The sequence below is a fragment of the Amia ocellicauda genome, chromosome 16 (assembly GCF_036373705.1).
Source record: "Amia ocellicauda isolate fAmiCal2 chromosome 16, fAmiCal2.hap1, whole genome shotgun sequence".
Classification (NCBI taxonomy): domain Eukaryota; kingdom Metazoa; phylum Chordata; class Actinopteri; order Amiiformes; family Amiidae; genus Amia; species Amia ocellicauda.
The window spans coordinates 9,017,756-9,043,489 of NC_089865.1; the positions used below are offsets into that span (position 1 = coordinate 9,017,756).

At 35.4% G+C, this 25,734-nt stretch overlaps 1 protein-coding gene across 1 annotated transcript; it reads left to right on the plus strand.

The window, feature by feature from the left end:
* The first annotated feature begins 1,052 nt into the window (after window positions 1-1,052).
* On the plus strand, window positions 1,053-18,084 carry wnt10a (wingless-type MMTV integration site family, member 10a). Its single transcript, XM_066687963.1, has 4 exons — window positions 1,053-1,576; window positions 3,132-3,394; window positions 6,585-6,958; window positions 15,514-18,084. The coding sequence occupies exons 1-4, from the start codon at window positions 1,515-1,517 to the stop codon at window positions 15,979-15,981; spliced, it is 1,167 nt and encodes a 388-aa protein (XP_066544060.1). The 5' UTR covers window positions 1,053-1,514; the 3' UTR covers window positions 15,982-18,084.
* The last annotated feature ends 7,650 nt before the right edge of the window (window positions 18,085-25,734 follow it).

A 25,734-nucleotide genomic window follows, 5' to 3' on the forward strand; every position in this document is an offset into this window, starting at 1 on the left:
GAGTGCCAAATGAAACAACATATTACTATCATGTTAAGACTCAAGTCATACTTTTGTTTTCATGAATCATACCTTAAATGTCCTGTTATCATATTTGTTTGAGAAAAAAGGCATTTGCGTGTCTCCCCTTGTCTTCAAAATTAGATAAATGTGCAGTTCAAACGCAAAACATTGGATGAGTAATTTTGTTTCTGAACTTCTAAACCTAACTTTTATAATCACAGAGGGGAAGTTGGTTTTCTTGATGCTATACTACCAGGAATACAGTATTTTGTCTCAAATGGTTATATTAAAGGAGGGATAAAGGACGAAACGCTTTTATTTTATGTAATGTTTGATTTACTTTTTCTCACAAATCCATGAATTAATCAAGACATATTTGGTTTAGATTACATTAAATTCAAATCAAACCAAACAGCACTCATACACAATAATGTAACCAATAACAGTATAATGAATACAAGTATAGTATTTTAAGTTATGAAAATGTATGAAAACCACAAATAAGCCAAACTCATATGAATTGAAGAAAACTATAGAATGGAGGCTATTATATTTGAAATTGAATCACTACAATATCCAAATTATATTATTATGATGATGATGATTATTTGTCTTTGCAGATCCAAAATAATAACAATAATAGCAATAATAAAGTGGAATGTGAATTCAATAGGTATAGAAAAAATAATAAAATAATATCTTTCAATGGTAAACAGTAAAACTATTGCATATCACTTTTAAACAATCTAATACTTTCAGCACCAATAGTGTGAGCAGCTTTGGGTAGGTAGTGACACACAAGCCAAGTGTGTATCTATGGTCTCTGTGTTGGGGTGTAATCTCAACTGTGTGGATAAATAAAACGTATAACATTGTGTCCTACCTACCGACGAACAGATAACCGTTTGAGGTTATCTCAGGAATCACAACCTGCTTCTTCAAGTAATGAGGCACTTGTGATTTTGTGCTGCAGTTCTTTCTTCTTTGGCGTGACGTCAGAGGGGGCTGGCAATTTGCTAAGTGGGGTAGTTTAGAAAGCTATCAGGATAAGGAAACATCACAAGTTAGTGAGACTAGAGATAGACAGGGAGCTGGGAGTCCCAAATCAGCCGCAGTCCGGGTACAGTCCAATGCAAATCATATCAGGTTGGATCATTAAAAATAAAAGGACACAGCTTCCAGGCACATCTTATGCAGTGCACGTCTTGCAGAAGTTGCAAAGAGCTCAAGAAAAGCCAAACAGATCAACTTTCTGGTCACAGTGTGCCATCAATAATGCGGTTATGTGTTTGACAGGTTATAGCTGATCACAATTCTGTGTCTCGTATCTGATTTAAATTGAGCAGCATCTGTCCGCATTCATCTGAGCGCATATGGCCGGATAGGGGAAAAAAAGACAGTTTTCGTTCACTTTAATAATAATAATAAAAAAAAAAAAGCTTGAATCTAAAAAGAGATATTTTACCAGTACTTCGAAAGGATTTGAAGATTGTCTCAAACACACAAAAACTATGGAGGTCTTGATACTACATCTCTTTCGCTCGTTAATGGTTGTGGCTCTGTTCATGCAAAGGTAAGCTGATTGATACTTAATTTTAATTTCTCATGATGTTTATTTTCGAAATAGGTCAGTGAAAATGGTTTTATTTATAAGAAAACAAATGTTTCCTACTTTGAATGTTTGGCCAAAGACATTTATCTTTCTGTCTTTCTAATTGTTTTATTTTAGGTTGAACTACAGATTTGCACAATTAGCAATGCAACTACCGATTATTATTATTATTATTATTATTATTATTATTATTATTATTTCATGTAACGCTTGCATGTATAAGTTCAGCAAATTCTGTTATGATAGACTTGTTCATACCTGTTCCCATATTAAAAGGATCAGAGTTTTGCACATGCTTTGTACTTTAGGCTCCAGCTGTGCTGACACACACACGCACACCCAGTCGTTAAGCGGCTGTCAGACTCGATATATGCTCATAAAATACACAAACCTGCTGTTCTAGATGGGCACACACCGTGTTGCACTTTTAAAATGACTATACCGAGCATCTAGTCTGCTGAGGTTTTCAATTCACCAGGTGAGCCTTCCTCAGAAACAGCAGTACACCCTGCAGAGGACCTGGTCCACCTGAAATGGGTCAAACCCCCCAAAATACAATTCATAATCATTGACTTGTTTTGAAAATCAATGTTTCGCACTGAAACTGACAAGTAGCATAATCATAACAATAATAATACGTAACGGTATTGAAAAGCATGTCTTTCTTTATACTGGAAATGCACCAGTTACCTCACCAGTTGTTATACACTGTTGCACCAGTTACATCTACTGAAATGCCCTTATAATGTATACCTCCTTAACAAAGTAGGATGTAGACGTGGAGAAGGGAAAGCGAGTGAAATTCAGGAGGGGATCAAATGTAGTTTTCTGCTTTAATGGGTGGTAGGCAGATTATTTATTGTTGGCATATAAATAATTTTAATCTCTTAATATATTTATGGAGCTGAGTGGTTTTGCCCAATCGTTTTTCTTCTGAATCGACCCGAGGCTATACACCAGGAATTTATCTAAATAATTAGGCACAGTTCCTTGTCCAAGTCTGCGGTTTCTATATGTTGTTGTTGCTTTCCATAATAAATTAACTGTGAACTCAACAGTTTAACTTTTCTAGTTATACTAGTGTGTTTGTATGTATATGTCCAAATGTAAGAAACTCAAAGGGCTCCATATAATAAAATGCAGCTGACAACACAGGTCATGTAATTTAAAAAATATTTGTGTCCACTACAAATGCTTATTTTTCTAATAAAGTACACAAGAGATACTATGGTTTAAGAAATTAACATTAGTGGTACAATCAGGAACATTTGGACAATTGTATATGTTTAATGTTACTGGACTTGAGTTCTGTTGACGCACTGGCTTAATAAGGCAAAATCTTGGAATTTCTTTGATGTTTTAGGGATTTTTCATATTTATATATGTAAATACACGCTATATATGTATATCTTAATTTTGTAGACAGCTTTTCAATACATGCAGTATTGCAACTACACACTTAAAAAGTATCATGGGCAATGCGGCATGACTTAAAACTTACTCTTGTTTTTTTTAGGGTAGACTCAAATGAAATCTTGGGACTGAAAATCCCATTTGATCCAATTCTGAATGCCAATACGGTTTGCTTGACTCTCCCTGGCCTGACACGACGACAATTGGAAGTTTGTATGCGCAATCCAGATGTGACAGCATCTGCTATCCAAGGGATCCAGATTGCTATTCATGAGTGCCAGCGCCAGTTCAGAGGCCACAGGTGGAACTGCTCCAGTCTAGAAACAAGGAATAAGATCCCATATGAGAGTGTTGTTTTCAGCAGAGGTAAGACATACACAAGTATATGTAACAGTACAAAAGACTGTAAAAAGAACATTGGACATGATGTGAAAAGAACCTGCCTGCTGACCTGGGCAATCATTTAGTGATCTGCTTATAGTTTCAAGTCAAATTGTGAAAGATCTCAATGTAATTGCCTTCATACTGTGACCTGGGGATGTATTGTCACCATAACAGCACCAGAAAGCACAATTGTAAAGTGTTTTGTTTAAAAAGGGTTCTTTGAAGTTTGGAAAAAGGTTACAAAAAACCTCTAGTTACTTGTTTCACTTGTAATGATAAATGTGGTCATTATCAGTGTCAAATTGACATAAATCCTTACAATATTTTGTTTTATTTGGTGTGTACCTATGCATAGACTAAAAAAAAGGTATGTACAAATCTATAACACCATAGTTTTTTAAATCAACTATACATTTTGTATTTTCTGACCTGAGCTTATATTTTATAGAAAAACTGAATGTAATACTAAAGTACAAATGCATACAAATGTATTGAGTAGGCCTCTTCAAGCTGGCTAATGCTTTTCCTTTCACCAAAGCAACTGCTGTGAATTTGCTTTCAGCACTTTTCCAACTCTCTGTGGCAAAGCAGAAACTTGTTTAGTAGGTTTCTATAACCTGGAGTGACAGATTTCTTAAATCTTTAATTCATTTTCCCACTTCTTCAGCCATCAGCTCAGCCGTGCGTGTGTCTCACTTTAAATTATTTGTTAGTTTGATTTGTTTCAAGTCTCTCTTACTCAGTTTTAGAGTAAATCTAAAACAGCATTTTCATGTCAGTGTCTCCGAGCTGCTTTTAAGTGCCATCCGCCCCCACTGCAATCTTGGGAGTATGGGGGGGGGAAATAGTAGAAGCGTGTACCAATGTGTTAGTGGAAAAAAATCGATTGAACATCATATGACAATTTCTGACCTGCGATATCTCTGACGTTTTCGAAACGAAGTTATTTAGGCTTTGAGGGAAGTTTTATAGATTTTTCTAAATTAAGCAAATTCCAGACATTAGGTATTTCACACTTCATTAAACTGTTTAGAGATTATTATGCATCAGCTTTCTGTAAAATGGACAAAAGGAAAGACTGAGGTTAAGTGAGGCCATATGTAAAGGTACAATGAGACAAGTTCCGATCTGTATTCAAAGTTTAATGCCTGGATTTTTTCCAAATATGGAGGGTTCAGGGACAGTTTAAAACATGTTAAAACTGGAAGACGTTTGGTCCTGCAAAGACAAATAATAATAATAATAATAATAATAATAATAATAATAATAATAATAATAATAATAATAATAATAATGCATACATGTTTTCCAAATGGATAGCTTGGTTTACAATAAGCAGACTAATTTCTGTTGTAATATGGAGAGTAAAAAACAAGTAAAAATAAATCTGAATTAATTAAATTAATACACTTTGAAAGCTATGTTTTAGCAGATACAACAAGACCAGGATGTTTTACACCTTTACTGTTCACATCACTATGTGACAGATCACATTGTATTCACCATCTGCACCAGCACACTGGAAAAGAAAACTAATATCGCTTTAAATGTAATATCATTCTCACTGCATGAGACATCAGGAGACAATGTCAACAAGGAAACAAGCAAAAACAAGCAAACAAAAAACACAAAGCAGTAACACTCAGCTGCACGCACCAGGAAGTAAGGGTCTGGTTAACCTCGGACAACAGATCCTCTAGCACTGATTGTTAGAAGATTTTATTAAGGTAGAAGTTTAGATATGAAAGAAAAAAAGATCTTGGAAGTATCTTTTTCATGGTATTGAGATTAGTGCGTCCCCTCACCAAGTATACAAATATAAAATGTCCATATACTTGCCAGCTATTGATGGTGATAGATATTTAATGAGAGTGCATTACAGCTTTCAAATGTACTATTCAGGAAGAAACTGTAGGGAATATTCCTTAACCAAAGTTGTCACAAGCCAGGTTTCTTGAAGCTTGGTTTTATACACATCATTAAATCCAGTTTCCCAGATCAGACTTTTAGGCCCCCATCAACTCTGTGAGGAGATGTCCCAGAAGTAGCTCTTTATGAACGCCTGACGACAGACATTTTTGGATTTCCATTTTGTTTCAAATTGATCATTTTGGCTATGTATTTGTTGTAGAGGACAACATAGTTTTCATTGTAATTTTGGCATCAAGGCTGGCTTCAGTATGTAGCTAAAAGGTTCAAAGAGCAATTTTTACATGAAAATAACAAAAAATACTAAAGGATACAGTTACATTTAACTCAGTTTAATGTTAATATTTTCAATTTGAAACTAAGACCATTCACTTGTAAGTATACATTAGCTTCCTTCCATATGTGTCTTATGAAGAAAGCCGAACACTGCAGGTTGTAAAGTTAAGGAACCTCATTATATCTGAAGCAGATTTCTCTTTAAAGGCTCCCAAACATCTTTCCCTTTTATGCTGCTTCTGTCCTGTAAGGTGATCTGGAAGCACAGAAATTTTATAGACGCTCAGTATGTTACTGTTAGGGGCTAATAAGTATGATAACCCTTACAGAAAACATGGCAATGTATTCTGCATTTTACGAGGGAAATTAAACAAACTTAATTCAGGAAACCCTGTTGTGGTGCTACTGGGTCTGTAATGCCTTAAGACACAGATGTTCAATTTATTAGTTTGAAAAAGTAGTAAAAAGTTAAAAGTAAAACATAAAATGTTTATTTTGTTTGTCTGATTAACAATTAATATGCTACTGATTAAAGGGTGTGCATCAGCAAATGATTAAAACACGTATTTAGCCAGTAAAGCCCCCTGTTTATAAGGGAGGTAAAACACAAGACTGGTTTCATGGTATTGAATGTATATATTTGAGTTTAGATCATTTTTGATCAACAGAATAAGCTATTTATTATCACAGAGTATAGGGACAACTGATTGTATTTACAAGAGATTGGCCATGATTGGTTTAGATTAAAAGACTTGCTACAGTAGCTAGGTTAATTGTAAACATACTCATACACTATGTCAATTGTTAATTAACTGTCACACTGACGGTTGTATTTATTATGATGTAGAATAAATATTTACAATAAAAATTTCAAACTTTTAAGAAAGTTCTGAGTGTTAGATACCTAGTTTGATATTTTTTCCAGAATTTGTTTTTTAAAAAGGCACTTGTACTTTGGTCCTTCCAGGGTTCAGGGAGAGCGCTTTTGCATATGCAATAGCAGCTGCAGGTGTGGTCCACGCAGTGTCTAATGCCTGCTCAATGGGGAAGCTGAAAGCATGCGGCTGTGATGAGAAGAGGAGAGGGGATGAAGAGGCTTTTCGTATCAAACTGAACCGACTGCAGCTTGAGGCCATCAACCGTGGAAAAGGGATGGTTCACGGAGTCATGGAGCACATCCCAGCTGATGCACCCGGACCCCAGGATTCCTGGGAGTGGGGGGGCTGCAGTCCCGATGTGGAATTTGGAGAAAAGTTTTCCAGGGACTTTCTGGATTCAAGAGAAACATACAAGGATATTCATGCCAGGATGCGACTTCATAACAATAGAGTTGGCAGACAGGTGAGAATTTGGCTATTGTATTGTGATTTGCACGATCTATGGTGGGGGTCCAGGGACACACATAGCAGCTGGTTATTGCCTTGCCAGGTGGTCTGGGCCGATTGGTGATGCAGTAAAAGAGCTTTCCTGTAGTTCCTGTGATTGGGGTCCAATCTGTGCCTGAGATTGCCGTTGTTGTATATGTTGTGTAATGTATTAGTAAAGCCAGTTTTTCAAGCCATCAGACACTTTTTCCTTTCTCAAAGAACATAGTGAGATTCTACTCTTATTCTTCTGTGATGAATGTGGCTTCAATAGTTTTGAGTAATGTCCCACCAAATTTGTTCTTTCAGCTTTGACATGCTGCAGATTTATTTAAATTAGAAAATGTAAACCGAAATCAATCACTTGTCAGCTTGGATTCGTGCAGAGGTTGTGCCCTTCAGACTGCAGTCATAGTTACACAGGCAGAGCTACTACAGATACGCCTTTCGCCACAGTTACCTGTGATGGAAAAACATGTAATAGACCTTTCTCCAATAACTCCATGTGTCAATGTAAGATAACATTCAAAGTATTTTAAGTTGACTTAAAAGCTTCTAAGGATGTGACAATGAGAGGAAAAAGAATAATGAGAGGATTACCACGCAGTTACATGACATAAGATTTGGGAAATCTGTTGTGAGTCAAACAAAGAAAGCAAGTGCCAAAAACCTCAAGAGAATTGAAGAAATCATTTTCATTACAGTTCGTGCACCAGAATGTGCTGCTTTGTTTAATGTAAAGAAGGTGGATGTGTAAAATTGTATGACCTGTATATTGGATTCCATGGAAATGCTTCCAACAGAAATCCAAAATAGCTTTAGTATATTGGCTACAACCTATTGTCTTTTTAGTGGCTCTGATTCAGAAAATTGCACTCTGGAAGAGGAGTCTCTCAGAATCCCATATCTTTTGTGCATACATGCATAACGATATCTAAGATGAATCTGTCCAGACAAGAAGCTACTGATCAAACTACTTCCACATGTTGGGGAAATCTAGGTTGTCTTACTGTTCCGTATGGATGTAGTAGACACATGTGAAGACATAAAATGCATGTCTTGGCGATGAAATCTCATTTTATCGAATTGCTCATTGCTAGTGCAGCTTGCTTGTATATATTATTTTTCCAGTTTCAGTGCTTTCTAACTGACTTTACATATTAGAATATTGTTCTTGGTTTCTTTTTTTAATCTTTAACAGCCCGGGAATATAGTATTAAAGAGGAAAAAAAAGTATGAAAGCTTAAACAAAATAGTGAAATGTGAAATGCCAAAGGATATGTTAAGTTCCAGTACACACTGAACAAGGGCATTTCTCTTGAATATACAGGATGCTCATATAGTCAATTTTGAGTAATTGTATATAATAGTTTAGATATGAACAAGAGAAGCTGTGATAGCCTTCTTTATTCACAGTGAGCTAAATATGTTGCCAGAGTACTAGAAGTAACTCAGATCTGTAGCATCATTAGGGTCTACATCAAAATAAGAAGAACTTCAAGCGCTTGTCCGTGGGAAGGCGAAAAGAAAAGGGTGCTGTTTTCAAATGTGTGCCATTTGTGACAAAATATACTAGACAACTGTGACTATCAGGTTAACATAAATAAACTATTTAGAATCATTAACATCAAACATGTAACCGAGAATTTGCAATCTCTAGATTTTGAATTCATCAATGCTAATTTCCAGTTGCTGTGCCTGGTAGATTGTATTCCCCATGCAGAGTTTCAAACATATTTATGGACAGCCACATCTTATGTCAGCAGCAGCGAGCTGCAGATATATTCATGACTTATGCATGCTCAAGCCTCTGTGCTGTCACATTTTATGTATGCTCAATTTAATGTACTCATACGTCAGTAAGCTTTTCCATTATCCGTGCAGCAGCTTTGTACCCACTTTCAGAAGTCATACCAAGACAGGACTTATGCAATAAACTGTGATACACAAGGCACTCTTTCCAGTTTCACCAATTTCAAACTGTTTCAAAGTTATATTAAAAAAAAAAGAGAGTGCAATCTTTTGGAATTATATTGATACCACTTTTTTTTGCATTTCACTTTGCAAAATCAACATTATTCTTCCGTAGGGATTAAATGTTTTATTGGCACTGTTGTATTACACCAGCAGACAGTGGAAGCAGTCAAAAATAATATTATTGAGGGTGGATGTATGATGTTAGTGTTTTTTTTTTTTGGTGGTTTTTTTCCATGTAAAGCAAACACTTAGGATAACATTAATCCCGAGCTGTCACTTATGAAAAGGGAGGGTAGCCAGCGGAGGTGATATAATTAGTGTAGTAACAGGAAGTTAGCAGAGGAGAGTAGATTTTAAGAAATTATATTTGGACTGAAAAGATATAGGCATGCAGCTTCATTGGCAGCCCCCAATACCTGTAATTTTGCAACGTTAATATCCTACCTTTCGATTTAAAAGAACCATATTAGATCAGCACAACAATACCATGACCCCAGACATTGCTGCTCTTAAAGCAGTGCAAATAATTTTATATACTGATGCAGCTACATTGATGGGAAACATATAAAGAAACTCAAGTCTTTGAGAATGAAAGGTTTTGTAATGTTGTAAATGTTAAGAGTGGTTATACCCATTAAATGTCATAGGACTAAAAATAGATTAAAGCAAACAAACATCTGCCCTCTTATTGGTGAGCAGTTTATCACCTATTAAATTATTCTGCAATACTTTGTTGCTTATTTTCTCCCCATTTTTTTTTCACAATTCCAATTAAACTCACCCTCTCACATCTCTTTCAGTTCTCTCATACAATTGAGAAAAACAGTAAATTACTCATTGTTCACAGCTTCCCCTTATGTCATGTGTTCTCGCATCCTATCACCAAGTTTATTTCTGGCTTCCTTCAAATAAATAATCTAGTGATTGTTCAGACAAAACACAAAGCTGAGTTATTCAGCTGATGCGGAAAATTAAGAGAAAAAAAGATAACTACTGTTATCAAAGAGCTGAATCTTTTAATTGTTAATGTGTGTGTGTGTGTGTGTGTGTGTGTGTGTGTGTGTGTGTGTGTGTGTATTTGTATATTTACGTAATGTGTGTCTTAAATGCAAAAAAATAGACCTCAAAACAAATTTGCTTGCATCTGAACCAGCTGGGATAAAATACACAAAGATTAAAATTACATGACCTTAAGCCAAAAGCTTCACAGCCTTAATAATATCTTAAGAACTATAAAATGAGAACAGACCTCTCAGATATGCAGAGCTCACATTTATCCCATAATCAAAGGTAACCTAACACAACATCGCACTGATTCTAGACAGATCCCTAAGTGTAAGATTCAATTGTGTTTAATTTCTTAAAACTTCAGCTTCTCCCCATATTCTCCTGGGTAAGTCCTGTTTGAAATAACTGCAAATGTATGTATATATTCAAATGTATTTACCATATTCATTTTACTAATTTGAAGACCTCTATCAAAGTTAACTTTGGCCAAGTGTATTGTGCCTGTAAATCTATGTCAGTCTTGGACATATAATCTTAAATTATTTGATGTGACGCAGTTGGATGAGTAAATTGTGTGGACTTTATTGATGTTAATATTGCAAATGACACTGATTTAGTGTTTTGTTTAGTGTATTGTCAAACTTTTATTAAAGTATGGATCATTAACAGCTTCAAAAGATAATACAAAAATGCACCTGTAAATATTCAGGATATGACTCTTGTGTGTTTTGTTGTCGAATAGGTGACTCATCAATTAATCCTGCTATATCTTCTCCAGAAATATGATAACTAAATTAATAACTTACAAGTATATAGTCATTCTGTATTTCTTCTGATTTTCTAGTCTGTGTCTAGACATTCAGTAATGGACTATGTACAGTCATTTACTATAGTTTTAAATAGTGAAAATGTAATAGTTCTGTTACAAATATAATACTACCTAGGTTATTTATTTATTGATCAGTATCAGTATCTTAATAACCATTAAGTACAAGCCATTTTAAATTGCATAGTCCTTTATGAGTTATGTAAAAACTGTTAAACAACACCAACATGCACACAGAATTTACTATAAACCTAAAGGTCTGCAGTGTATAAATAGCCCAAATATCCTTTTCTAAGGTGCAATGTTATAATATCACATCCTCTCCACTAATGAAATCAGTCATAATGGATGTCATTTATTTGGGTTTAAATTGCTGTACATTAGTAATCTTCAGCAGAATTAATGTACCTATAAAATATGTATATATTTGTATTTATTCTATCATAATACTACAGTACAAATAGAGACAACATTCAAATCAAGAGTTCACCTTTCAAGAAAGCACCTTGATTACTTCAAACAATTAAAAGAGCCCCCCAAAGAGAAAAAAAACACAGGTGAGGTCTCAAATAATACCCCCCCTAAAAAATCCCCTGTTTTTGTGCAAGAATGTGGCGGTTTGAGTGGGGCCTACATGTTTTTTCATGCCCACCCTCTGGTTCTCACGATGTCGAGTCTTGTTAAAAGCACTAATTAGTGGCTGCTGGCTGTTTGGAAACAGATGTTTAAACTGAGCAAAAGATTTGAAACATCAAACAAGGCGGAAAGTAGAAAGAGATTCGCCCTTCCTTCCCCAAATACAGCTTTAAGATAAATTTCTCAGAGAGAAGAGACATTGAAAAGGGGGAAATTCCAACAAAAATGAATAAATGGGCTTAATTTATCAAATATTGTGTTTGCAGTGACAACATACTTTAAATATAAGACAGTTTAACTGCCATTAAATGGAAAGGACATTAACTGAAAGTTACCTTTCAAGGGATACTTGCATTGTAATGTACATTTTGTCTTGGTCAATGGTTAGTTTTAATTAAGAAGGCAAATATTCCATGCTATCGCTAATTTTGACAATTAAAACCAACCGTCATGTCATGTCATACAGTGTATGTCTTTGAACATGAGTTTAATAAATACAGTATACAGTATAGATGACAGTAATGTTTTGATGTGCTATTCTTTCTGGGTTTCAAAATGTGGTGTCCATCTGTTTTCATTTTTTTTTTGTAATGCTTAGCAGAGATTTTTTTCCTGTGAATTCATTTGAAAAGGATAACAGGCCACCAGAATATAATCTTGCCAAGACCAATTTGGTTGCCCTGATAAAGACTTGTATGGACACTGAGGTCCACATGGTAAAGATTTTGCATCATCAGTGGAAAACCATGCAGGAGGTTTGAAAGTTTATCAAGTCTTATCAGATTATAGACACATGCCAGTTCTGCTATCATCTAACTCACCAGACCTACTAAGTATTACTATTATTAAGTAATAACTTTCCTTTGAACCAAGTTAGGCTTTCCTTCTTCACATGTATCATGACAAAGCAGTGTACTATAATGACATAGCTGAATGGAGCGACTCTCAAACTGTATTGCTTGGCTGCAGAACATCATTGAATGTCTATGATTCCAGTCTTTCAGGGGTTAAATAAAAAAGAAGCACTTTACTTTGCAGTTTGAAATCCATGCTCTATATTGGATATAAGAAAAAAATTCTGGACTCAAAAGTTTATTATTGAAATTAGCTCAATTTAAATGGTAGTGAGAACATGATGTGAGTTGGAAATGTACTTTGCATAGTTTTTTTGGTAATAACGCTAATTGGATATCATTATGCTACACAAGTGATGGAAAAGGATTTTACTTCCTCTAAGACTCATGCATTTTCATCTCAAAACACTTAATGCGTGGATCCCCTGTGCAACACATATTTTCATTTGTACTTTGTAGATGTAGCATATTGATGTCCTGATGAAACATTGAGACTTGGGGCGGGATTAAATCAAACTTTGGATCCGCCCGCTAATAGAAACTACAAGCCTGTACATAATAGTTGTTACATTTATTAGAAGAACAAAGGAAGCTGCCTCCGAGAGCAGGTTTGTAGTTTTCTATTAGCGGGTGGGTCAACTTGATTTAATGCCAGCCGTAATGTAGCTTACATCAGGGATATTTAAATTATTATTTATGTCGTAATTTATAATTAGAAGAGTTTACTTGCAGTATATACATTACATTTAATTGTACAAGTTGAAAATTGAAATCTACACACAAATTAAACTTTATGGAGGCAGTAAGCAGTTAGTAAAGCATTCACATTTTGTTAAGTCTTCATTTAAGGAGTCCAAACTATTATTATACATGATAACAACTAGCCATTTCCTCAGGCTATATTCATGTGTTTCTCTGAAAACCTGTTTGGTTCAAAATTATTAGTTGCATAGACATTTTAATATGACTGACACTTTTTTAGAAACGTGCATTATTTTTTTATAGTAAGTGCTCAATTAACTTTGTGGACCCTTATTGTTATAATTTCAAGCAAATATACAATACATTGATGAAATTAATGCATTTAGTTTATTTTATTTAATGGTTAAATCCATGGCACAAAAAATATATAGCACTAAGTCATAAAAAAACTAATAATTTTTAGTGTTTTTCATTAACTTCATAGTAAACAGTTAATATGGTGTATATGTTCTTGTGTGCAGTAATTGTTTATATGATTAAATATAAATATTCTGAAATAGACAACTATCAATGTGAATAAATATGATCAATAACACACTAACAAAGACAGGATTATGTCCGGTTATAATAAGATATAAAAGAAAACACTTCAGCTTTTAATAAATCCTCAGTCCCATACATGGCCCGTGGTCCTAATGTGCCACCAATATGTCTTATTTGATCTCACTCAGGAGTCAGTTTACTGAAGCACTTTTTTCCACTGTTCTTCAATTAGAAAATGCCAGATGTTGTGTATTTGTAACAGCTCTTCAAGTACTGATTTTGCAGTAATTACTTCAAATGCTTGTTTCCACATCTATTGAAAACCTACATACCCTGGAAGCCACATCACACATTATGCATTTGAAAACCTTACCTCCTTTTTCATTACAAATAATTAGAAATATTTTTTTCGCCAAATGCGCACCCGGTGAGTGTGTAATGATGGGATAGATCAGGTTCTAAGCAAAAACATATATATGTCCTTATGGAAAGTTTTTGATGAAGAGCCACATACATATAATTATTTTTTTAATTAGGACATCAGGACAGTTATTCCATAAATAAAACTCATATCCATGTGACATGTGACTTAGTTTTCTTTTTCAAAGTTGAGATTTAAAATGACCTTTTCTTCAATTTCAGGTACTACCTATGACTTCTAAACAAATTAAGATTAAAGAAGCAAGGTTGACCAAATAATCGCAGACACAGTTTATCATTCTGATTAGTTTCACTAGATTCAAGGTGGCAAGTGGTTAAAAAAGTCTGTCGGTACCTAATTCTTATTTTTATTTTCTTGAAATCTGTGCGTGTTGTACATATCAGCAATTCAACTGCAATGGCCTGATTGAATTATCACTAAATTCATGTGATGTAAACTGTCTTAAAAGACATATTCAACACCTACTCTGAAGGGCAATGATAGTGGTGTTCATCACAATGAATTAATGTTAGTTTTGGCTTCAGTCAAAACCTGATGTTTATGACACCTATCATCCCCAATGGATGATACAAGGAGTTCTATTCATCAGCTTCCCCCCCACCCCCCCATTTGTCCTAAGACCAATATAATATTGGTGTTGCAAAACCAATAACAGTATATGTTATGATAACAAATAGTAAGCATATTGGAATTAATTTTATGTACAGATCTTAGTAGTTTCTTTCTAGCTGGCAAACATTGAAACTGGCCTTTATTCTTCTGCGTAAAAATGCTACCCGTGAACTGGAGGAATGCACTTGTTGAAAGAATCCCAGTGTAATGGAATGGAACAGAACAGATTATTTAAATGACCTTGACTTGTTTTTGCAATGGGTGAAATGTTCTCTGGATCTCCAATTTGATCCTATCACAGGGAAGAGTCGCAGAACAAGTACATGGAAAGAAACATAGGACTGAATGAAAAGCAATATGTTTCAAATTGCTGTTTTCATTTCCCACTAGTGCAGACCACAATGCAGCCTTCTGTAAGATACGTAGGACAGGATTCTTTGTAGTTTTTGATGCCTATGAATTACATTTTTCGTTTAGCAATATAGACATAGTAGTGATGAGATCAGTGTTGAGTAGGCAGAGCATGTGTAGAGCATTAAGGTGTGTTGTACTTGGTTCTTCCCGTGTTGATAGGGGTGTGTGCGCTATGATCTGTCATTGCCAAGGGTGGCCCTTTTTCCTGTTGGTAATTGGATCTAAAAGTGTATAACTTATGCTGACAGATGACTGCTTTGCTGACAAAGCTGGTGGAGATTTGTGAAAGTAGGCGAGAAATCTGGAGCTACATTGTTGTATAATTTGCACTAGGAATGAAATACAAAATGCTGCTTGCAAACATACCCCATCCATTCGTGGTTGTTGTAAAAATAAGGTCAAAATACACATAACGGTCATGTGTCATCTTAAAAATTTATTTCTCACATCATTCGCATACATTAATTAAAAGATGTGGAATTCTGTATGGTAACTGTTGTTTTGTTTTACTCCTACAGGTTGTTATGGACCATATGAAGCGGAAATGTAAATGCCACGGCACGTCAGGAAGTTGTCAGCTCAAAACCTGCTGGCAAGTCACCCCAGAGTTCAGAGACGTGGGGTCACTTCTCAAAGAGCGCTTCCACATAGCAACGCAAATCAAAGCCCACAACCGAAACACAGGCCAGGTAGAACACGCCCACCCACCACATCGACGGAGAGCCAGTCTCAATGAGCTCGTCTACTTTGAAAAATCACCCGATTTCTGTGAAAGGGAGCCGGAGTCAGATTCTGCTGGAACACAGGGGAGAATCTGTAATAAAACAAGTCCGGGGATGGACAACTGCGAAAGTCTTTGCTGTGGAAGAGGACATAACATCTTGCAGCAGACCAGGAGTGAAAGATGCAACTGCAAGTTTCACTGGTGTTGCTATGTGGTCTGCGAGGAGTGCAGGATAACAGAATGGGTTAATGTGTGCAAGTAAAAAGACCATTCGTTATAAGGATAGTGACATGTCTGGACTGTCAGATACTCTTTCCTTCGCTGTGGACTGCCGATTTCCATATTTAAGTATGGAAGCACAAAACATGACTGGAACACGTGCAAGTGTGGAGTACATGTGAAATGTACACAGCATGAGATGTAACACTAGAGTACGGATTGATTCTTTAAATCTGCACTATTTTTCATTTACGAAAAAAGTGTTCTTAAGTTAAATAATTTAAATAAAACAATACTTTTTTATTTTTTATTAAGAACTGAGCACTCCTTAGTATTTAAGTAGAGATTTAAAACTGAAAACTTGCTACAGGTGTTGTACTTAACATAACCATTTTACGAAGACACATAATGGGATTGTGGTACTGAAAAAGAAAAGGAAACAAAAAAACACCAGGTTTGAAAAACGACCAACAGACAAAGATGCATGTTGTTTTCCTTGTTCCCTATCTGTGTGCTCATCCCAAAGGCCTGTCATTTAATAAATGCACATCAATATAAAACACAAATGTTTGTTTAAAATGCATTTATAGATACTAAATTATGCACTGCCAGAATTTGTTCACCAAAGTTTTTCTGTGTGTGTTTTTGTCGTTATCTTCTGAAATGTAGGCAGACAATTATATTATCAGATATATTAATCTAAACATGGTGTAAGTACAAAATTAATCCTTGATGCTTCAACTGTAACAAAAATATTATTGGAAAAGAGTGAGCATACACCTTAGGTCATGCCAAATGCAGTTCACCTGGGAGGGAGATATTTTGTCTACTGTAGGTTAGCTTACAGGAATGTCAGATGTGTTAGTTTCCCCGCAGTGATGTCTACAAATGGATTTTGTTTTCAGTTTTCAGTAATGTTTGTGGAGATGTCAGTGTGCATTTAGGAAAAACCCTGTGTGAATGCAATTCTAATTTCACCAAGCTGATGTTTTACAGTTTGGGAGTCAAAAGCACCAGGAGTACAGAATCTACATTATATCACTAAATGTACTGAGGAAGCAGTAAAATGGAAAAAAGGTTTTCGCAAAGTATTTAATTGGGTCTTAGCCCAATCTCGACTGTTGCAATCCTTTTGATGAATGGTAGAAGGAATACTGTGCCATTACCCATGCAACATAGTTTGTAGTGCAAAGTAATTTTCTGTGGCCTCTTCCAATTCACCCTCAAGGTGCTCCGTCTTTGATCTCAGCAAGTGAAATACTTTTAATTGTTATTTTTCAATCACTTTGTTACACTCCCAATCTTATGAAGTGGTGCAATATAATGGATGTACAACCCTTCACATTAAAATCCCATCAAAGCTGGCATTACACCGTTGTCCAAAATAACATGTTCTAGTGCTCACGGTTGCCCTCACAAGAAACAATAACTACACAGGACCTCTGGTACATCCGTTACTGTGGAAGAAAAGCCACATCCCATTCTTTTGGTAATATATTACGTGTACATCTATAGACTGTGGCTTATTCACACTTTGTGATGCAATTTAATAATTTGCACAGGTGTCTTTGACATTGTTCTGGAGAAACAACTGTGTGATGGACTAACAATTTTGGATGGTTAAAAACCCTCCAAAGATGCCTCAAAATACAATTTATCATTGTATGAATTTATGTTTTAAGTTTGTTGATATACTGTATTGTAAGTTATTTTTTGTGAATTGCCTATTTGTAAAATCAATTGTCTTCAGAGTCAACACTTATAAATATTAAAGGGAATTAAATGGTGATTATGGCTTGATAAAAAATGATTAAAAGAAATAAGATGTGCGGGGGGGGGGGAACAGCAAATAAACATTGAACTTGTTTTTATACAAATCATTAAGTTTGGATTGTAAAACCATTGAATTACAGAAGTGTTTTTACAGTTACACATCTTTTCATTGTGCCATTTAGATTTTCTCTATCTCTTACAGTCTACAGTCTTAATATATCATTACATTAAAATGAAAATTACCAACAAAACATGCAGACTTCAGAACTACATATATTTTCCCTTAAATTGTATTGTAGGCTTGATATATTTGTCACTGTGATACACTGTTCTGTTTAAAGAAAAAATAATAACTTAATCATTACAAAACTTTTATACGTCTATGTGTACAGTGTTGTTGTTGAAAGCATTCAGGTTTTAATGTTGTATTCCAGTGGAGCCCTTTTCGTGATTTCATTGGATGGCACGCATGAAGTTGAGAAAATACTGTGGGGTGCAATTTATAGATGTGAGGGAATTAAGGTCAAACAATGTAGAAGAGTACCTTTACATTTCATCAATGTACACTTGAGCGGTTATGGGAATTGACTCTAATATGATTATTTTTTAAGAATTAACCTATCAAATGTTTTTTAAATTTCAAATTTAAATCCTTATATCTGTCTTTTTAATTAATATTCTGCACATTTAATTACTATTGTAGACTGTTATAGTCACGCTTTGAGTATATCAACAATTTCTCTATATGTTCTCACATTCTATTATTTTAATGGTTTCTTCATCACCTATATATCTCAATAACTTCCCAAATTGAAAACTATATTTTAGTGAACAATACCAATACAGTATTGTCAGGTTTCCTTGATTCTGTCATGATTTTATAGAAATTAATATTGGCTGATGAAGAATCATGAAGCAAGACTGTCCGTTTTTAGGAACAGGATCAATTTGGTTTCCTTCTCAAATCACAACAGATTATTTGACTCAGGCTTAGCTTGCCGAAGATATTTTAAATTTGGTAATGTCTTAGAGTTAAAGTCTTATGGGAACAATTGGAGAGGAATGTTTTTCATGAAGATTAGAGAAACTGCTACTAAATTATAAAAAAAGAAAAAGTGAATGTACCTATCAGAATGTCTAATTACACTCTTACAACATAAATGAGATAAAACTACATGTATCATTAGATAATTACAGTACTGCCACACATATATGCAGTGAACTTCAGTATCATTGAATATAAATATTCAAAAATAATTTGTTAGTCTTTTGGACAAAAGTCCTTCTTCAGCTGCATGAAAAGATTAATTCCAAAATATTCCAGTTTGGAGTTTGAAGATTCATTCACTTTCTTTTGGTTTGTGGGCAGCATTAGTTCCCCAGTACTGACTAATTCCACAGATGGCAATATCTTCAGCAGTGTGGTTATTGCTGCTGAAGTGACAAGCAACTGCAAAGGAAGTGGTTCTAAATCAAATGCTTTGTAAATGTTGGAGAATGGTGATGGATGATTTGGGAAGGGTTAATATATTTGCAGTATGGGATACTCATACCCTGGCCAGTTTTGCACCCTTGTGTGACAGCCCAATTCCCGCCACCTCCGCCCCAATGCCATTTCCTTAGAAACCATGACACACCATTCCAAAAACGTAGCAGTTTAGCCATTGACCATGGAGCTTAAACAAAGCAATCACATCTTTGATTTTATAAAAATTAAACTGGATTCTATCTATAGCTGCATAGACTACATATAGACAACATCATTCTACTTTGCACTTACCTAACCCACAAAAACATTCACCAGACAGCAAGAAAGCAAACATATTCTTACCACTAATGAAAGTTGACCTGCTTGGCTTTTCTCCCAGCATTCGCACTGTATATATGGACAAAAAACAAAAACAAAAAAGTATTATTCTGCTCCATATTTTATTGTGATTTTATTATTACTTTTAAGTTTTAAATGATTTATTGTTTTACGCTGATATATATTATTTATTTTTCCATCTCTCTACCTGAATTCGGTAAGCCTACTGCATTTTTTCTACCAACAAAGATACTTGAACATATTTAATGTAATACATTAGCCAGTACTGTATGTGTTGATTATCACTGATTAAAATGTAATTTAGGAAAATGTACATTGGAACTATAGTTGTTAATGCCAGTATTTATTCAAAGCAAAATGTAAATATAAGTACAATATACTATTTCATATATTTCACGGTTTCACAATGAAGGTCTTACATCTGATCGCTACTTCCACGTTTCCAAACTCCAGTATTACATTCTATAGTTTTTCTCTTTCAAATTATTCTAACCTGTCAAAGGCTATCTGGACTGTCGCTCTGCTTAGTCCTGCCTTCAAGCACAGGCAAATGTTCCAATCACTGAAGCAAAGTTTTGGAAACCAACTCTGTTATGACAGAACTGCACTGGAGGTAGAACATATATGATGCATCTGATTGGTTTCTTGCTTTAAGGAGGCAGGACATACATTATACGACCTTGGTTTTGAAAGGTAAGTAAACTTGGAGACTGCATGACCCCCCCATGTCTTGCCACCCTGTGGTTGCACACACTTGCTCAATAGGTGATAACACACATGCACGCACGCACATACAGACATATTATGGGAGAAATCAAAAAGTGGGTGAAAATAGGATGGAGTGCATTTGGAAGAAACAGAATGTTGTTCAATGGAAATCTACCCATTTGCCTGAAGAGAAACAAGTATTTGATCAATGCATACTATCAGTGTTCACTTATGGTTGTAAAACCTGGTTACTAAATGCAAAAATGTTACAGAAACTGTAGAAGACAGAAAGAAGCATGGAAAGATGTGTGCTTGGAATAACAAGAAGAGAAATAAATGGCTACATGAACAAACAAAAATATGTGATATCACCACTTCAGTAAAACTGTTAAAATGGCAATGGGCCGGATACATTGGAAGAAGAGCATATCAAAGATGGACAAAGGAAGCTACTGAAGCTATCTATGGAAACCAAGAGATTAAAAAAACTAGAAGATGACACATAAAAGATGGGAAGAAAATAAGAAATAATACATTTTGCAAGCATGACATGAAAAAGAGAAGCTGTAGATATTAGAAGCAAGTGGAGATATCTTGGGGAGGCCTTCATCCAGCAGTTGATCAATATGGGCTGTATATACACTCACCTAAAGGATTATTAGGAACACCATACTAATACTGTGTTTGACCCCCTTTTGCCTTCAGAACTGCCTTAATTCTACGTGGCATTGATTCAACAAGGTGCTGAAAGCATTCTTTAGAAATGTTGGCCCATATTGATAGGATAGCATCTTGCAGTTGATGGAGATTTGTGGGATGCACATCCAGGGCACGAAGCTCCCGTTCCACCACATCCCAAAGTTGCTCTATTGGGTTGAGATCTGGTGACTGTGGGGGCCAGTTTAGTACAGTGAACTCATTGTCATGTTCAAGAAACCAATTTGTAATGATTCAACCTTTGTGACATGGTGCATTATCCTGCTGGAAGTAGCCATCAGAGGATGGGTACATGGTGGTCATAAAGGGATGGACATGGTCAGATACAATGCTCAGGTAGGCCGTGGCATTTAAACGATGCCCAATTGGCACTAAGGGGCCTAAAGTGTGCCAAGAAAACATCCCCCACACCATTACACCACCACCACCAGCCTGCACAGTGGTAACAAGGCATGATGGATCCATGTTCTCATTCTGTTTACGCCAAATTCTGACTCTACCATCTGAATGTCTCAACAGAAATCGAGACTCATCAGACCAGGCAACATTTTTCCAGTCTTCAACTGTCCAATTTTGGTGAGCTTGTGCAAATTGTAGCCTCTTTTTCCTATTTGTAGTGGAGATGAGTGGTACCCGGTGGGGTCTTCTGCTGTTGTAGCCCATCCGCCTCAAGGTTGTATGTGTTGTGGCTTCACAAATGCTTTGCTGCATACCTCGGTTGTAACGAGTGGTTATTTCAGTCAAAGCTGCTCTTCTATCAGCTTGAATCAGTCGGCCCATTCTCCTCTGACCTCTAGCATCAACAAGGCATTTTCGCCCAAAGGACTGCCGCATACTGGATGTTTTTCCCTTTTCACACCATTCTTTGTAAACCCTAGAAATGGTTGTGCGTGAAAATCCCAGTAACTGAGCAGATTGTGAAATACTCAGACCGGCCCGTCTGGCACCAACAACCATGCCACGCTCAAAATTGCTTAAATCACCTTTCTTTCCCATTCAGACATTCAGTTTGGAGTTCAGGAGATTGTCTTGACCAGGACCACAACCCTAAATGCATTGAAGCAACTGCCATGTGATTGGTTGGTTAGATAATTGCATTAATGAGAAATTGAACAGGTGTTCCTAATAATCCTTTAGTTGAGTGTATATATATATATATATATATATATATATATATATGTGAGAAATTTTGTATTTTCACATATAACAGGTTATATTTTACAAGTTAATTGAATAGCAATGCTCTTGCAAGTAACTACAGTGCCATTAACACAATTAAAATGCTGTATAATTATCATTTCAAATGCCCAGTTTGGTGTTAAAACTATATTTAACAATGCAAATGTATACATAGACCAAACCTGTTGTAATATGATGCATTATCTATATGTGTAGACAAAAATAATGCATATTATTTAGGATTCCTTTAAAATTTTGTTTTTCTTCCAAAGTTTATATTTCAGGACAAGCCGTTGATGAGTGTGAGCCCTGAGTAGTCTGAAATCTTCCAATATATTTGACCCTTTTCCACTTGGATTGAAGATCTGGGTAGTGGCCAGCTAGAAGACATGAAGTAAAATCTCAAGCAAGTATTCAACAGAATTAATAGCAGGGGTGGAGTCTCAGAGAGATGTAGGGACACGAAGTTACAGGGAAGTGTGATCCTTACCCTAGCCACACCCAACACTGTACCCTAGGTTGAACTGTTAATTACCCTAATAGACATGGAGAGGATTGCTTCCTCTCTTGTGTTTCTCCCAGTAGGGTGCTGGAGATTACTAATTCCTGGAGACTCCAAGACAAGCCTTAAAGATTGGCAACCCTGGTATATAGCTGCACTACATGCAGAAGTAAGAGATCTTATTGGATTATGCTGACAAACTAATTGGAGTCTGTAAATCTAAATGATTTATTAACACAGGAACTGTGATTCATATTACAATATAGGAATATACCTTTATAGAAATATTTTCTGCAGTTAAAAAGTCAATATTTTTTTCTGTTCTGGAGTTAAATGCATTACCAGTAGATACAAAAATACAGATCACCTGTGCATGTAGAATTGTTTTTTTAAGACTGTACTTGAATTGTGAGAACATGTTCCTACTTTGAAGCCAAACTTCAGTCTGACATGTACATTTTGCAATCTTTATAGATACCCCGAGGAGGTGCGTCAGTTGATATCAAGCCCAAGTATTAGCCAAGTCACAGGGTGCCGATCATTTTGCAGTTTATATAAACATTCAGTACTGTAAATTATCAAAAAGAACTTGTGTAAGATTGTATTTAAGCTTTCCTTTATGTAATTATTCTCTCTTTGATTGATTTTAAAAGTAGCCACGTGTATACAGTCATGAATTATAGACTTAATCACCTGAACAATTGCTCCTTTTTCATATTTTTGTAGGTTGGGAAATATACAGCAGTAAATTAAACACAGTGTTGGCTATTATTAGTCTTGATACTCTCCCTCAATATCTTGGGATCTATACCTGATATAAATTTCCCCATATTTGTGTGGGCTGCCCTCTGCTGACAGTTCTCTCATATAAATTATATAAATGGTAGAAGCTCGCTAACAGACTTTTAGCTGAATATATGTTTGTCTGTAATCTCAGGTGTGACTTTGCTTGCATTTCATATTGTACATCCATGATTACAATTCCTCTAAATATGTAAGATAACACAGAAGTTAAAAGCATAAGTAGAAAATATTACAGATGAGATCCTTCACTGATTATACAATATAATACATATGTAGGATAATGAGGTTTCATTTTAAACAAAGAAAAATACAGCTATATTATAACAAATACATTGATGTATGGAAAAGGTATTCACGCTTTGTGTTTGGCTCACAGGGTAATTTGTAGCACCACTTCTATGTCTCTGGGAATGCTTGAGCATTGCATCTCTGACCCTTATCCTAACCATACCCTGAACCTTAACCCAACTCTCATCCAAAACCTAATCCTAACTGTAAAACTAACCATACATATGATTAAACGTGCCCGGGTACATAGCAGTGGTTCCACAGAAAAAACACACCCATTTTCACTTAGAAACCTGTAATTTCATATGAAAATATAAACAAGCTATCCTAGCAGTTGCTTGGAGGATCTGTCTCCTAATACAAAGTTTAATCTCCCACATTTCCGTAGGAGGACATGTGGAAGGTGTCTTGAACAGGGTGCTATAAATGTTTCCACCTGTTTTCAACCAGGGTGATCGTCAATACCTACAGTAGATCAAGATTTAAATTATTACTTATTAGTTGAAATACAATCCTAAAATACATCAGTATTGTTCACTACTATTGGGATGCCACCCCACTAATGGCATTTGTAAAACAATTTGTGGAAAAGCATTCAAATTAAAGATTAAACAATGAGCCAGGTGGCATTTACAAATTGCAGCTTTACACAAGTGTAAAATTTGGTTTAGACAGTTTCACACAAACAACATGTCACCTGATCACCATGAGTTTGCTGGCAAGATATTCTCATTTGAATATTCTCTGCACATGAAAAACACATCTTCCTGACTTTTCTGCAAAACCACTACACGAAGTCTATGAAAGGCTAATTTGCATATTAACCCCAGGTTTTCCAATTAGTTTGCTTAATTTTAGGCATGCAGCTGGTCTACTTCTGTTAAAACACACAAAATTAAACACACACACATTGGAACTCTAACTAAGACGCCACTTAACATTACCAGCATTTGCTTGAGACATCCACAAAATCAGTGTTGGCAATTATTTTAAACAATGTTTTTATCACATTACACTGTCCCATCATATCAATTGTGCTAATCTCCTGCACAACACCGGCCAAGTTTCCAGGCTCAAATGTGGTCACCTTGTTTTAGCAAATATCCTTTTTGAGTCATTCATGCATAAAATGAAATCTGTTCTACATTCAGTTAAATATTTTCATATTTGTTTTATGTGACGTGTTGTGAAATGATCAGCGGGCTTCAGATTTAAAGACAAACAATTTGTTTATTTAAGCGATGAATCAAAAACAGCAAAAGGGCTGTACTAACTTGTGTCTGTGGTCTATTTTCTTTTCTATAGTCATTTATTTTGCAAAGCTTGACTGTTTTAAAAATAAAGGGCCTTTCAGATTAGGGACATCAACAAACACACATGCAAAAAGTTCTCTTTGCTTGTTTTCACCCTTTTTACCAAGATGTGATAACAAATCTCCTCCTAGATTTATCTGAAACAATGTCTTGCTTAAAGTAATTAAGTAACATTGAAAAACGGTACACCCCCTTTTTCTGCATTGACTGATGTTGCCTTACACGTTTTTACAATGTAACACAATGGACTGGAAAATAGTTATCCGTTAGAAGAGGCACCATTTAGGGGGCAAGTGGAATTAGTTTTAAACCTCACAGTCATTTCATTCACTTTGCAGGTAAGCAAGAATGTACCAGAAACAAAAATTACACATTAAAAACATGCTTCATCCAAAACAAAACAAAATTGTTGCATCGCACGACAATAATCTTTCCTATTAAGAGGTAACATATTTCTCTCTTTCTTCTGTGAAAGGAAGAAAAACAAATCTGATAAACTATCCCCTAACATCTTTTCCTAATGCAAGTAAACACTTTGTAATGTATGTATCAATATTTGTCCCTTTTTAGAATGTCTGTTTCATATTACAAGCGCCTTTAGGTTATTCTTAATTTTGTATCTGTATCAAGATTCAAGTTATCTTGTATATGTTTTACAAACTGATGAGGCACACTTCAATGCAT

Excerpts from the sequence above, each read along its gene's own strand:
- wnt10a (XM_066687963.1), top strand. The coding sequence starts at position 1,515 with ATGGAGGTCTTGATACTACATCTCTTTCGCTCGTTAATGGTTGTGGCT. Across the intron at positions 1,577-3,131 it reads GTGGCTCTGTTCATGCAAAG|GGTAGACTCAAATGAAATCT; the intron begins GTAAGCTGATTG and ends TGTTTTTTTTAG. Across the intron at positions 3,395-6,584 it reads GAGTGTTGTTTTCAGCAGAG|GGTTCAGGGAGAGCGCTTTT; the intron begins GTAAGACATACA and ends TGGTCCTTCCAG.